A 15,292-nucleotide genomic window follows, 5' to 3' on the forward strand; every position below is an offset into this window, starting at 1 on the left:
CGTGGCTCTGTGCTGTATACTACGTGGCTCTGCTGTTTACTACTTTGCTCTGTGCTGTATACTACGTGGCTCTGTGCTGTATACTACGTGGCTCTGTGCTGTATACTACGTTGCTGGGCAATATACTACGTGGCTCTGTGCTGTATACTACGTTGCTGGGCAATATACTACGTGGCTGGGTAATATACTATGTGGCTCTGTGCTGTACACTACGTGGCTCTGCTGTATACTACGTCACTGGGCAATATACTACGTGGCTCTGTGTTGTATACTACGTCGCTGGGCAATATACTATGCGACTGGGCAATATACTACGTGACTGGGCAATATACTACATGACTGGGCAATATACTACGTGTCTGTACTGTATACTACGTGGCTCTGTGCTGTATACTACGTGACTGGGCAATATACTAGGTGGCTGGGCAATATACTACGTGACTGGGCAATATACTACGTGACTGGGCAATATACTACGTAGCTGGGCAATATGCTATGTGGCTGGGCAATATACTACGTGTCTGTACTGTATACTACGTGGCTCTGTGCTGTATACTACGTGACTGGGCAATATACTATGTGGCTGGGCAATATACTACGTGACTGGGCAATATACTACGTAATTGGGCAATATACTACGTGACTGGGCAATATACTACGTGACTGGGCAATATACTAAGTGGGCTGTGCAATATACTACATGGACATACATATTCTAGAATATCCGATGCGTTAGAATCGGGCCACCATCTAGTATCATATAAAAGGGAACCTCTAATGTTCCGATAAGCTATTAACCTACAGATATGGAGCTGATCTGCAAAAAATAAATAGAGTTCCAGTGCTGCCTGACCTGGGGGAGAAAATGAATTTTATTCCTCCTGGGAGTTGCTGGCTTTGTCATAGAGGCTGGCCGTCGCGGCTACATTCACCACTCAGTATACAGTGAGCAGCGACTGTAAGCACGCCCCAGCACATTGATTGACAGCTTGCTTTGTACAGATGCAGAGTGAGGAGTCAATCAAAGTGCTGGGTCGTGGTTCTTGTCGCAGCTCACTATGTATTGAGTGGTGACTGTAGCAGCGCCAGCACGCCTCTATGACTGAAGGCCTGCGACTCCCTGGAGGAACAAAGATCATTTTTTCCCATTAGACTCTTTCACTGTGGCAGCCAGACATCTTTGTGACCTGCAGATTAAGTCTATACCTGGCTGGTTAATTGCGTTTCATGACATGTCTTGTTACCTTTAAATAAAAAGTTAAAGGGAACCTGTCATCCCCAAAATCGAAGGTGAGCTAAGCCCACCGGCATCAGGGCTTATCTACAGCATTCTGTAATGCTGTAGATAAGCCCCCGATGTATCCTGAAAGATGAGAAAAAGAGGTTAGATTATACTCACCTGGGCGGGCGGTCCGATCTGATGGGTGTCACGGTCCGATCCGGGGCCTCCCATCTTCTTACGATGACGTCCTCTTCTTGTCTTCACGCTCCGGCGCAGGCGTACTTTGTCTGCCCTTTTGAGCGCAGAGCTAAGTACAGCAGTGCGCAGGTGCTTGACCTCTTTGACCTTTCCTGGGGCCTGCGCACTGCAGTACTTTGCTCTGCCCTCAACAGGGCAGACAAAGTACGCCTGCGCAGCAGCATGAAGGCAAGAAGAGGACGTCATAGTAAGAAGATGGGAGGCCCCGGTCCGGACCGCGACGCCCATCGCACCCGGACCGCAGCGGGACCGCCCCTGAGTATGTTGTAACCTCTTTTTCTCATCTTTCAGGATACATCGGGGCCTATCTGCAGCATTACAGAATGCTGTAGACAAGCCCCTGATGCCGGTGGGCAAGGTTCACCTTCGATTTTGGGGGTGACAGGTTCCCTTTAAAGTGTAGGTATAAATTAAACAATGCCCTGTTGGTATGTGGGAGCGACTTTCTTTCATCCACCTAAAACATGGACACATGCTAGGTCCTCCAGAGTGAGAATGGGCCCCTTTTTACCATTTTTCATAGACTAGAGTTTTTTTTTTTATATACAAATGCCAAGAAAATTTCCCTTACATCAAGATATTAAATTTGGATACATGGATTTACCATATGTGGTTTGCTCCAAATCAATCAGAACCGCATTTTATATAAATCTGCTTAATGATAATCGGTGAATATTAACATGAACATTACATGCAATGTGTATTTCACAGGTTCCTGCAGAAATATATATTTAAAGAGACGGAAAGCCTTAAATCAGCAAAAACAAATGTCTCAATATCCACCCAATCAGCTCGACAGAAGAAAATGCAAGAGATCAGCAGCCTGATTAAGTATTTTATTCGGTGTGCAAATAAAAGTGAGTGATCTATACCTTATTTCTATTTTCTTGCTTTGCTTTTGTTGTTTCTCTGCTATACATTGTAGATGCAGAGGTAATTTTTCACTAAAGGGAAATAGTTGGAATTTCTAAATTGATGACTTATCCTTTAAGGAGTAAAATTGGAAACTGATAGTTAAAACTAGTTACCTCTTATTAAAAATCCTCTCCAGTTGCAAAAATGGAGGTATTTTTAATTCTGTTGCTCGTTGCCTAGGTTGCCCGCTATTTCTGCAGTATATAAGTGGTGGCTGGCTTCCTAGGTAAAGAGTGCAGCGCTTACAAGCTGTATGATATATAGCTCGTAAGTGCTGTTCTAGAGCCAGCTGGATCCGGCCATCTTCAGTTCACTTGCTGTCCTCCGATGCTTCAAGGTAAAGTTGTCGCTCTGGAGAACGCACCGTTTAGACCAGCAAGGCAACCATTTTGGTGGGCTGAACCATCAACCATAAGGAGCATGGTGCCTCCTGGCAATATAGTGCTGCACTACAAAAACACTATTTTGAGACAAGATAAAATGTTAGTATACCACCCCAATTATAAAAAAAAATAAAAAAAATAAAAAAAATGTTGGGATGCTTAAAAGAGAAAGAATTTAATGATTTGGAAATCTCTATTTTATTCACAGCAGAACATAGATCACAGATCAGAAGGTGAACGTTGGCCATTTTTCCATTTCTTCTGTGAAAATTAACATATTCACAAATTGATAGCAGGAACAAATCATAAAAAACTTGTGTTCGGGCTAAGTCCACCATTCTGCAGCGTGTCCTCTTGTTTTTACAGCTGTCAGTAAACATCTGTGAAGTGAGGACACAATCACTGGAGTTTTGGGAAAGGAACGTTCTCCCTTTCTTGTGTGATATCGGATTCTCACTGCTCCACAGTTCGGGATCTTTGCCGGGTTTTTGTTTTCATTACGTGCCAAATGATTTCTGTTGATGAAAGGACCGGACTGCAGGTGGCCGTTCATCAATCAAACTCCTCTTTTACGGAGCTGTGCTGCTGTGATGGATGCAGTATGTGGTTTACCATTGTCCTGCTGAAATATACAAGGTCTTCCCTTGTGCTCGTGGAATTCTTGAGAATCTCTGACTCTTTGAATGATATAATGTACTGTACATGGTGGAATATTCAAAGTGTTCGCAATTTTATGTTGAAAAACATTTTTCTGAGATTGTTCTACAATTTTTAGACACAGTTGTTTACAGGTTGTTGAAACTCTGACCATATTTTCTTCTGAGAGACTCTGCCTCTCTAACATGCTCTTTTTTTCAACAGTCATGAGGCTTAGTTAAAAATTGACCCTTCAGTTGTTTTTAATTAGTACTACTTGCTTTTTTCAGCGTTTTTCTTAACCCTGTTCCAACTTTTTTTGTGTTGCTGCTATTTTCTAAATGAATTTTTACAAAATGAATGGAAAAATGTCTAATGTTCTACTTCTGATCTTTGTTCTTTTGTGATGAAAATATATATAAGATATATTATAAGATATTTCAGAATTCTTGCATTCTCGTTTTCTTTACATTTTACGCGGATACCCAACTTTTTCTGGAAAAGGGTTCATAAGGTGAATAGGGGTCCGACTCTCTTACCCCTTACCCATCAGATGTTTGATGTAGCGTCTCCGCCTCATTTTACTAATATAAATGAATGCAAGTAAGCTGTAATACCAGGCACAGCCAAGCCTCATCATAAAGGGGTTGTGGTTCTCCCTGGAGCCCCGGGGACACTAATTCGCTGATTTGTGGGGATGTCGAAAGTCTGACCCCTACTGATCTAGTATTGAAGAACCACCCTATGATACAAGTCTGAATGAATCTGTATTTGCAGAGGTGTAAAATTGCCATGTGCATGGGGATTAATACCTGTAATGAAAGAGAGTTAGCTATTCTAAATTATACCGCCATTGAGTCTAACACGTTACTCTGTCTCATATCTGCAGGATCCCCAAGGTTAAAATGCTCTGAGCTTTTACTTCATGTGACCGACACTGTGAAAGACCCCACAAAATGTGCTGCATATGGAGCGGATTACAGCAGTATTTTGCTGAAAGATATTCTGACGGTGCGGAAATACTGGTGTGAGATTACACCCCAGCAGTGGGCAGGTATGGTGTTATTAAAGGAATAAGTGAATATAGATAGTTAACAAAATTAAAGTAGCCCTCGGATGACCTTTTTTCTTTTTCCTAAACCTGTGGATGTAGTGCGTGTGTTCATATACTCACTTATCACCTCCATCTTTAGTATCCATCGGTGTTCTGCTCCTCTTCTCAGTGACGTCACCGGTCTGCAGACTCACACTGCTCTATGCCTGACCCAGAAGTGACTTTTATATTGTAAGCCTATGGAGCGTCAGAACGAGGATTCGTAGTCTTACATGGCAAAAGAGACTTTCGGTTCACGCATAGAGTGACCTGGATTGTCTGAATTACCATCATGTGAATGAGAAGAGAAGCAGAGCGGCCTGGATATTGGAAGACAGTGGTATGTGAGTGTATTAACACACTGATAGTGGAGTACATATACACAGGTATAGAAACCTGAAAAACAATAATGTGAGTTCTTCTTTAAAGATGATGTCCACTACTTTAGAATTGATGGCCTACCCTTATAATAGGTCATCAATGTCTCATCCGTTGGGGTCCAATTTCCTGCATCCCCGACTATCAGCTGTTATCATTGGTGGCGAAGGCCAGAAATACTCCCTTGCGGAGCTGGCAGTCTTTTGGTAATGGCCGAGGCAGGGTAGTACAAATCCTCCTCCTATTCAAATCAATTGGAGGCAGATGTGCAGTACCCTGTGGCGGTCACTAACAGAAGATGGAGCAGCTCCACAAGTGACCATTTTTGGCCAGTGGCCACCGACACCGTTATCAGATGATAGGCGGAGGTGCTGGGTGTTGGACCCCGAGCAGTCAGACATTGATGACCTATCGTAAGGATAGGTCATCAGTGCTAAAGTAGTCGCTTCGAATTTTTACAAAATATCTTTTGGATTTTTTTTTCCTTCCAAAGAAATATAAAATGTGTAGCGATAGTATTGCTGAAATCGAAGAATAGACTTCCTCCCATTACTTCCATTTCTTGGTAGTTCACTAAACTGAGCTGTTTTTCTTATGCTAGGTTTAAAGGGGTTTTCCAAGTTTGGAAAAAAATGGCTAAAAGTGGGAAACTCCATGAGAGAATAATGAAAATGACTGAAGTTTACCTCCCGCTGTGGAGTGAAGCCTCTCTGCTTTACCTATTATACTGCAGCGATAACATGTCGACCTTCCCCTGTCAATCACTGGCCTCACTAGTCCTCTGGCATCACTGCTGAGATAAGTGATTGGCTGCAGTGGTCACATGGGTAGATCGTCATGTTGTCATTGCTGCTTTAGAATAAACAAAGGTGGAAGATTAGATTTCTGTTGGAAAAAGCTTTGAAAAGTCGCTTTTTTTTGTGTGTAAATGTGATTTTTACCCCAGCTCTGACACAGTGAGCGGAGCAGGGACACGGGAGGGCCGTGGGGTCTCCCGCTCGTCAAATTCATGATGAGCGGCGGCATTTGCTGCTCCACAAATCTTAATCGATCTGCCTTGTAAGTGCCCCAAAATGGCTGCAATAAAAATGTCGTCTCATCACGGAAAGAACAAGCCTTCATAAACTTGATTGATGGAAAAATAAAAATGTTTGTCCTGGCGAATATTTAGCGACATAAAATCATGATTCAGTGTTATTTTTTTACCTCAGAACGGGCTCAATTAAACCAAAACCCCCCAAAACATGGTGTAATTGCATTTTTTTTTTCATTTACAATTTCCAGTACTTGATATGTTAAAATTTAACAATTTTTTTCAACTCGTTCTTTGAAAAACAAATCCTGTAGCTATGTCAACAGACAAAAAAAAAAAAAAGAGGAAGAGAAGATTAAAAACAATATGCAATGCATAAGGAAAGATTAGACATGCTTAAAGTCATCATGCACAATCATTTTTTTTTCCTGAGATGTTGCTATAGAGTGAGAATTGGAAGGCCCCATATACATAAGCTTGTTAGCCAATTTCACCAAATAGCTGGCCATCTTAAAGATTTGTTTATTGAACTCGTGAAATACTTGTAGTGCAGTGATTTATTTCTCATGCACTTTTACTTTTACGTTGCAGAGTTATTGAGTATATACTTCAACCTGTACTTGAAACCAAACTGTGCAATAAACCGTCTACTGGCGGCTCGTATAATCCAGACGCTTACCAGGGGCTGCTGCCTCCAGACCGAGGTGATGCACTCCAAGTTCTTCAGCTTCTTTTCTGCGGTGATGCATCGGCTCAGGTGACTGTCTTTTTTCTAATATCTATCTTTGCAAAGTTCTAGTTCGTGATCATCCTGCTTTTCTTGCTAGTTTTGCGGCATCTTTAGGGGTTAGAGAGGTTTAACCACCGCTGAATTTTGGACCCTCATATACATTTGTAGGCTGTTGGCTAAACAGTGCTTCAGCCGATTGTTCAACCAACAGCCATCTCGGCTAGCTCTCTCTATGAGAAAACATCTCCACACACCTTTGCCAGCGGCTTATCTCAGAGAGAGCAAAGTAATCGACAATCCAACATCAGACATGGCTGATCAACATCTTCCCCAACAATCAGTTGGCCGGCATCCATACACATTAGCGTATTGGACGAACCCATCAATATCTGAGGGTGTAGTCAATATTAATCTTTGAAGATCGTCATTAAAGTGTCTTGGAGGAGATCTCCTACACACTGTCACATCATTCATTACTTCCACAGACCTTACAAAGGACCAGGGAACATTCATTGCTTGTGGAAGAAAGGCGATTCCGGCAGCTAAACAGGCAAGGGTTCTTTACAGTTAGAGCAGTCAGACTGTGGTATGTCCGACCACAAGAGGTAGTAATGGCAGACACTATAACAACGTTTATAGAAGGGATAGAAGCTTTTCTTGCAACAAATGGTTTTGTGGGTTATAATTCGCGACAGAGAATTTATAACTGGGGGAGAAAGGTTGAACTTGATGGACCTGTGTCTTTTTTCAACATATGAAAGTATGTTTATAAGAAAGGTTAGGAGTAAATTTTTTAAAAGCCGGAATCTCCATTTAAAAATGTAGAAAAAGCGTTGTATTGGACAGCAAGTTTAGGTGAAACTCCGAGTGACAAGTCATTTCCCATGGTAATGAATTTGCTGTCCTAGTGCAGGGCTTATCACGTAGTTATTGGGTTTCATCGGCCGACTATAAGAAGTAGATAAGTTGATTGTTTGGGATGACTTATAAGGATGAAGAGATGGTAAAGAAGCTGCCTTCATGACTTCTGCTTATGAACTTTGCAAAACTGGGTGTCCACCAGGTTCTGGGAGTTTTAGGGTAGTAAAGTTTAACCCCTTCATGACCGGGGGATTTTTAGTTTTTCCCGTGTTCGTTTTTCGCTCCCCTCCTTCCCAGAGCCATAACTTTTTTATTTTTCTGTCAATTTGGCCATGTGAGGGCTTATTTTTTGCGGGACGAGTTGTACTTTTGAACGACATCATTGGTTTTACCATGTCGTGTACTAGAAAACGGGAAAAAAATTCCAAGTGCGGTGAAATTGCAAAAAAAGTGCAATCCCACCCTTGTTTTTTGTTTGGCTTTTTTGCTAGGTTCACTAAATGCTAAAAATGACCTGCCATTATGATTCTCCAGGTTATTTTTTATCTAAGTGGTGAAAAAAAATTCCAAACTTTGCTAAAAAAAAAAAATAAAAAAAAATTGCGCCATTTTCCGATACTCGTAGCGTCTCCATTTTTCATCATCTGGGGTCGGTTGAGGGCTTATTTTTTGCATGCCGAGATGACGTTTTTAATGATAGCATTTCGGTGCAGATACGTTCTTTTGATCGCCCGTTATTGCATTTTAATGCAATGTCGCGGCGACCAAAAAAACGTAATTCTGGCATTTCGAATTTTTTTCCCGCTACGCTGTTTAGCGATCAGGTTAATACTTTTTTTTAATTGATAGATCGGGCGATTCTGAGCGCGGCGATACCAAATATGCGTAGATTTGATATTTTTTTTATTGATTTATTTTGATTGGGGCGAAAGGGGGGTGATTTAAACTTTTATGTTTTTTTTATTTTTTTCACATTTTTTTAAACTTTTTTTTTTAACTTTTGCCATGCTTCAATAGCCTCCATGGGAGGCTAGAAGCAGGTATAGCACGATCGGCTCTGCTACATAGCAGCGATCTGCTGATCGCTGCTATGTAGCAGAATTGCACGTGTGCTGTGAGCGCCGACCACAGGGTGGCGCTCACAGCGACGGGCAATCAGTAACCATAGAGGTCTTTAGGACCTCTATGGTTACAATGGAGACGCATCGCCGATCCCCGATCATGTGACGGGGGTCGGCGATGACGTCATTTCTGCCGCCCGGCCGGAAGCGGTAGTTAAATGCCGCTGTCTGCGTTTGACAGCGGCATTTAACTAGTTAATAGGTGCGGGCAGATCGCGATTCTGCCCGCACCTATTACGGGCACATGTCAGCTGTTCAAAACAGCTGACATGTCCCGGCTTTGATGCGGGCTCACCGCGGAGCCCTGCATCAAAGCAGGGGAGCCGGCATCGGACGGTATAGTACGTCCGATGCCGGTAAGGGGTTAAATGTCTCTGTTTTTCAGACCACTTGATCTCATGTGGTATCTTAGCCTAGAAAAATCACTCAAAAGTGCTGGCCACTAGGTTTCTTCCTTCTATCTAAATAGTTGTCTACTGTCTGTTGTCAAGTGAAATCCATCACTAATCAACAGAGACGTTGGGATGGATTACAGGAAGTAGGTGCAGGTCTTAAATTTTTTACAGGAAGGGGGGCTGGTCTTTGTCTCTGTAGGAAGTGTGGGTGGGTCTTTGTCTTTCTAGAGGAAGTGTGGGCGGGTCTTTGTCACTACAGGAAATGTGGGCGTGTCTTCGTAGCTCTACAGGAAGTGTGGGCGGGGCATCGTCACTCTAAAGGAAGTGTGGGCAGGTCTTTGTCACTACAGGAACAGGAAGTGTGGGCGGGTCTTTGTCACTATACCGGAAGTGTGGGCGGGTCTTGTTGCTATACAGGAAGTTAAGACAGGTCTTTGACACTCTACAAGAAGTGTGTGTAGGTCTTTGAGGCTCTGCAGATAGTGGGGGTGTATTTTTGTCCCCACAGGAAGCGGGAGTTGGTCTTTGTTCCTGCTCTGCTTCATCTCAATACATGTATATAGGCATAATCGCGAGGTGGGCATTCAGTTCAGAATTGGCAGACTATTTGGACAAGTAGCAGTGCGGTGCCTGTCGGAAAGAGAATGAAAAGAAGTTCCAGCACCTATAGTCCTGTTAGAATGTTTATTACCGTAACTTAAATAGTGCTGATTAATCATTGTCTGAAACCGATGCAGAGCATGATGCATTGGGACAGTTCCTGGACACATTAGACTGGTATGTGTACCACCATTTAGGTTGATACAAGTCATTCTTTATGCCATTACAATGTCTATGTTGGAGCATTTCATAGTATTTATTCTGTAACTAACTGTAAAAAAACCCTTTCAATATGTTTGCCTGAATTTTGTTTCCTCCACACAATTAATCTTCCCCGGTTATCTGAGTAGAGATTTTCTTTGGATGACATAGCAACATGAATGTCATAAGGAACAATAAACAATATAGATGCACAGCCAAAATAAATATAAAAGGGTGCAACCAATGTAAAAAAGCGATAATATTAAATCAAGAAACAGGAAAATGCAATACAAAAACGGGTGATTACCTATAAATACAAGAATAAGTATCTGGACACAATGTTACTTTTTCATGTAAACTTTGCGATATTAATTATACCAGTGCCTGCGATCTCCTATATGTACGTTGATTTATTGTACTTCATGCTGATGGGGAGACTATGGTTTTAATTATTTTTTACTTTGGAATAAAATTGTGTCCAATAAAAGTATTCTTGTATTTATAGGTGTGCACCTGTATTTGTATTGCTTTTTCAGTTTCTCGATTTAATAGCATGTCATTAGGTGACACAATATAAAGTTATCATAATGATGCTTCATATGTACATAATATTTCTTCTCAGGGAGGAGAGAAATCTGTCTGGCTTGGACCAGATCTTTGCTGCTCTGAATATATTCCTCACCAAAGTGTCTTTAAATTACCGCATGAGAGTGTGTAAATTGGGGGAAGATGTTTTCCCCATAGTGCTACGTGTATGGACCCAGAATAGACCCAAGGACGCCTTAAAAGAAGAAATTGTGGAGTTTTTTCGATTAATGCTACGTGTTCACCATCCAAGGGGAGCCAAGACTGCAGAAGAAGGTGAATTACATCACACTATTGATGTTGAAAATAAATGTTGCTTTTGTCTGTCTTATAGCCCAATGCAATGACAGTGCACTCTGTTGCTAGCTCGTTACTTCTGATGAGAGTCGACGAGAGAGCGCACTGTCACTGTGCACTGAGAAGAACAGCATGCACTGGGGATTCACAAATGAAGCGTCATCAAAGAGGAAGTAAAAGAACAACAAAATATAGCAGTTACATAGTGTAGTGCGGAAAGGATAAGGAATTTTAATTAACCCTGCTGTTCTGTTCGGTCTGGGGAGACCTATTTTGAACTTTGGTATCTTTTGGGGTGTTCAAGATGCGGTTCTGAAACTTGTGGTTGATTGACTTAAATGAGGATGGGTCGGTCGGCCACGGGTTTCAGAGCCGCATCTTGAATATTTTAAAGAATATTGAAGTTCAAAGTCGGTCATTTTTGACCAACAGAACAGCAGGGTTAAAGTATATTACATGAAAAAAAAGATTGGATTATGACATTAGAGATTTAGAATGAAAATAAAATGTAGTTTTTGACCACTCCTTTATTAGCCTATGTAAACAGACAGATCGCAGTAAACGACTGCCGATCAGTAATGGCTTATCAATTGGTGGCCGTTTAGTCCCCATGCTCACTGTAAAACTACCCCTATGCAATACTCCTATACAGAAAAAATATCTACTGCCAGTAATTCACTGCTGAACTGCTGATTACAGTTTTTTACTTTTCCATCTTGTGCAACCTTCATGTCGATGTCCTCATGCCGGGACTCGGTTATGTAAACTTTTCTGCACTGATCACTGCGCCCCTGAAAAAGTAAAAGGTCACATATATGTACACATTTGTTTCCTGAATACGAAAACCACACTCTGTTCCGCTGAATACAGAAAAAAAAGTCCCCGCCATTAATATATAATTAGCTATTATTCAACCCACCATTACAAATGTAAATTGATAATCCACCACTGTACTCCATGTTAACTTTTTAATTAGCCACCCCTGTCACATGATCGCTGGGTGCCGATGACCCCTGTGGTTGTCATTGCCGATTTGCTGTGAGTGCCACCCCATGGCCGGCGTTCATAGCAGATGATCATTTCTGCTACACATAGCATGTGTAGCACAAGTGATCAGAAGATTGCAGCTTCATGTCTCCTAAGGAGACTATTGAAGCAAGTAAAAAGTAGAAAAAAAGTAAAAAAAATAAAAATAAAACAATTATAATAATAAATAAAGAAGAACATGTTTGGCATCACCGCATTCAGAAATGTCTGATGTATCAAAATAAGAAAATAATTAATCCGAGAAAAAAAACGAGAAAAAAAAAATCTAAACTCCAGAATTACGTTTTTGATCAATGCAACATTGCAATAAAATCCAAAATGGTATCAATTAAAACGTTTTATCAGCGCACAAAAAATTAAGCCTTCACTCAGACCCAGATACCTAAAAATGAAGTTACAGGTTTTGGCAAATGGCACCATTTTTTTTTTTTTCACAAACTTTGAATTCTCTTTTCACCACTTTAAAAAAGAGAATCTATACATGTTTTGAGTCTGCGGACTCGTAATGACCTGGAGAATCATAATGGCAGGTCAGTTTTAGCATTTAGTGAGCATGGTAAGACACCCCCCCTCTCAAAAAAAAAAAAAATAATTGTGGAATTGTTTTTTTTTGGAATTTTATTGCACTTGGAATTGTTGTGCCCGTTTTCCAGTACACTATATAGTAAAATCAATGGTGCCGTTCAAAAGTACAACTTGTTCCTCAAAAATAAGCCCTCACATGGCCATATTGACAGAAAACTATATATACCATATATACTCAAGTATAAGCCGACCCGAGTATAAGCCGAGGCACCTAATTTTGCCACAGAAAAGTGGGTAAGCTTATTGGCTCGAGTATAAGCCGGGTATGTATTGTTCCCTCATCCCTATCCCGAAATGCGTGGTTCCCCATCCTGTCTTGCTCTGTGTGGCTCCCCCTGTTGTATGCATGGCTCCCCCGGTCCCCTTGTCGTATGCATGGCTCCCCGGTCCCATCCTTGTATGCATGGCTCTCCCGGTCCTATCCTTGTAAGCATGGCTCCCCCTGGTCCCATCCTTGTATGCGTGGCTCCCCCGGTCCCATCATTGTATGTGTGGCTCCCCCGGTCCCATCCTTGTATGCGTGGCTTCCCCGGTCCCATCCTTGTATGTGTGGCTCCCCCGGTCCCATCCTTGTATGCGTTGCTCCCCCAGTCCCATCCTTGCACGCGTGGCTCCCCCGGTCCCATCCTTGTATACGTGGCTCTACTCAGTCCCATCCTTGTATGCGTGGCTCCCCCGGTCCAATCCTTGCATGCATGGCTCCCCCAGTCCCATCCTTGTATGTGTGGCTCCCCCGTCCCATGTTGTATGCATGGCTGGGCTCCCCAGTCCTCCCTCATCGTACTCACCCTCCTTGCGCCGTCGCTGAACGGCCCTGTATCTCTGTTGTACCAGCGCGGCAGCTTCTTCCTGTGCTGAGCGGTCACGTGGTAACGCTCATTAAGGTCATGAATATGCGCTCCACGCCTATGGGAGTGGAGTCGCGTACATATTCATTTTCTTAATGATCGGTACCATGTGACCGCTGAGCACAGGAACAGGAAAGAGCTGCCGGGACGGAGATGCAGCAACGGAGGGTGAGTATTGATGGCTTCTGGAAGCCGGTTGCTGCAGCTGTCACTGTGCTACAGCCACTGGCTCCCCCTCCCCCGCCGGCTTTCTGGACCATGACTCGCCGACTTTCTGGACCATGACTTGTATACAGTACAGACCAAAAGTTTGGACACACCTTCTCATTTAAAGATTTTTCTGTATTTTCATGACTATGAAAATTGTACATTCACACTGAAGGCATCAAAACTATGAATTAACATATGTGGAATTACTGTATATACTTAACAAAAAAGTGTGAAACAACTGAAACTAAGTCTAGGTTCTTCAAAGTAGCCACCTTTTGCTTTGATGACTGCTTTGCACACTCTTGGCATTCTCTTGATGACCTTCAAGAGGTAGTCACCGGGAATGGTTTTCACTTTGCAGGTTTAATGAGTGGGATTTCTCCTTCGCTACATTGGGGGACACAGAACCATGGGTGTTATGCTGCTGTCACTAGGAGGCTGACACTAAGTTGAGACAAAAAAAGTTAGCTCCTCCCCTGCAGTATACACCCTCATGCTGGCTTCCAGAGATCCAGTTCAAGCTTAGTGTCCGTAGGAGGCACACTGGGTCTGCTATTCAGACCAGAACTTTTCGGATTTTCTACTTTTTTATTCCTTTTGGATGAAAGGGCGAAGGAACCTTTTAAGGCTCCGATCTCCCCAAACCAACAACAGGCGAGCACGGGAGTATTACCTCTCCGTATCCTCTCCTGCGACGTGGGATGCCACTGCCTGGGCTGATTTTAGGGCCGGCGGGCCCCTTCAAGGTCACCGATCTCCCCACCCTCTCTATCAGAAGAGCACTGGAGTGGTACCTCCAGTATCCTCTTCTGCAGCCAGGCCATATTGCCGGACATTTTGCCCTGCCCACCAGGTTTTACCCTCAGTTTTTCAGAGGCACTTTTCCATCGTGGCGTCCGTGCAGCCCCCACTACATCACAACTGTAAAAGCGGATGATGGAAGGAGGCGGACGGTTCCTCTCCACCCCCCTTTCAGGGGATGGTGGATGGAGGCTCCCCAACCCTGCACCGTCCTAACTACCCTGGGCACAGCTCTGACCTGCTGACTTCATATCGGGGTAAGTGCACCGGGAGGGGTCGTTTTTTCGGAAGCATACAAGGGCTCCATAGCGGCATGGTCCCCACAGAGCTCCGCGGCACATTTCCCGGCGGTCCGCGGGTGCACGCCAGCCGTAGCCATAAATTTAAGCCCCCAGCCCTGGCGCTTCTCGCTCCTTGCGAGACTACCTCCCAGCTCTCGGCAGCCATCTTTTTTCTCACTACAAGCAGCTCTGCCGCCCTCTGCACGTGTCACCCTGGATGCCGGTTTACTCAGCGCCATCACCTTCAGATTACGGGACACAGGACCTGGGTAAGGAGACGGCACTAGGTGCTTCCCTGCAGCTTTACCCCACATCGCTTCCATAGCAGTGTTTTTTACTTATATTGGGGTACATCATGTCGCAATCAAAGGCTAAAAAGACTACAAAGGTACATACTACCTTTTTCACAGCATGTACCACCTGCCAGGCTCCTCTCCCTCGGCCTCAAAGCTCCCCTCTCTGCTCAGCCTGTGATACCCAATGTGCCCAAGAGTCCTCCGTCGCTACCAACCCCAGTGTATCTAGCCCCCCTGAGTGGGCCGCGACACTGTCACAATCCATGGCTTCGCTGGCCAAAGCGATTGAATCCCTCCATGACCCCTCTGGGGAGCGGTGCACTCGTCTACCTGGGTTAATAGACCCCTCCATTATAGGGGAATCATCGGCCAGCAGGGACCACTCTCACCTGAAGGAGGTACGGACATCCAAAAAACGGATCCGCACTACCTCTCCTGAGCATTCACCACGCCGTTCAGCTTCTGGTAGCTCCACTTCTCGCTCTTCTTCTCCAGGGGTTCGCAGCGATCATGACT

At 43.6% G+C, this 15,292-nt stretch overlaps 1 protein-coding gene across 1 annotated transcript in view; it reads left to right on the plus strand.

Moving 5' to 3' along the window:
- ATM (ATM serine/threonine kinase) overlaps positions 1-15,292 on the plus strand; it is a 237,502-nt gene that overhangs the window by 22,402 nt on the left and 199,808 nt on the right. The window contains exons 4-7 of the mRNA XM_069759148.1: positions 2,192-2,337; positions 4,304-4,468; positions 6,510-6,675; positions 10,449-10,687. Of these exons, the coding sequence (XP_069615249.1) occupies positions 2,192-2,337; positions 4,304-4,468; positions 6,510-6,675; positions 10,449-10,687 (716 nt within the window). The remainder of the gene's footprint in view (positions 1-2,191; positions 2,338-4,303; positions 4,469-6,509; positions 6,676-10,448; positions 10,688-15,292) is intronic.

This window comes from Ranitomeya imitator, chromosome 3 (assembly GCF_032444005.1).
Source record: "Ranitomeya imitator isolate aRanImi1 chromosome 3, aRanImi1.pri, whole genome shotgun sequence".
Lineage (NCBI taxonomy): Eukaryota > Metazoa > Chordata > Amphibia > Anura > Dendrobatidae > Ranitomeya > Ranitomeya imitator.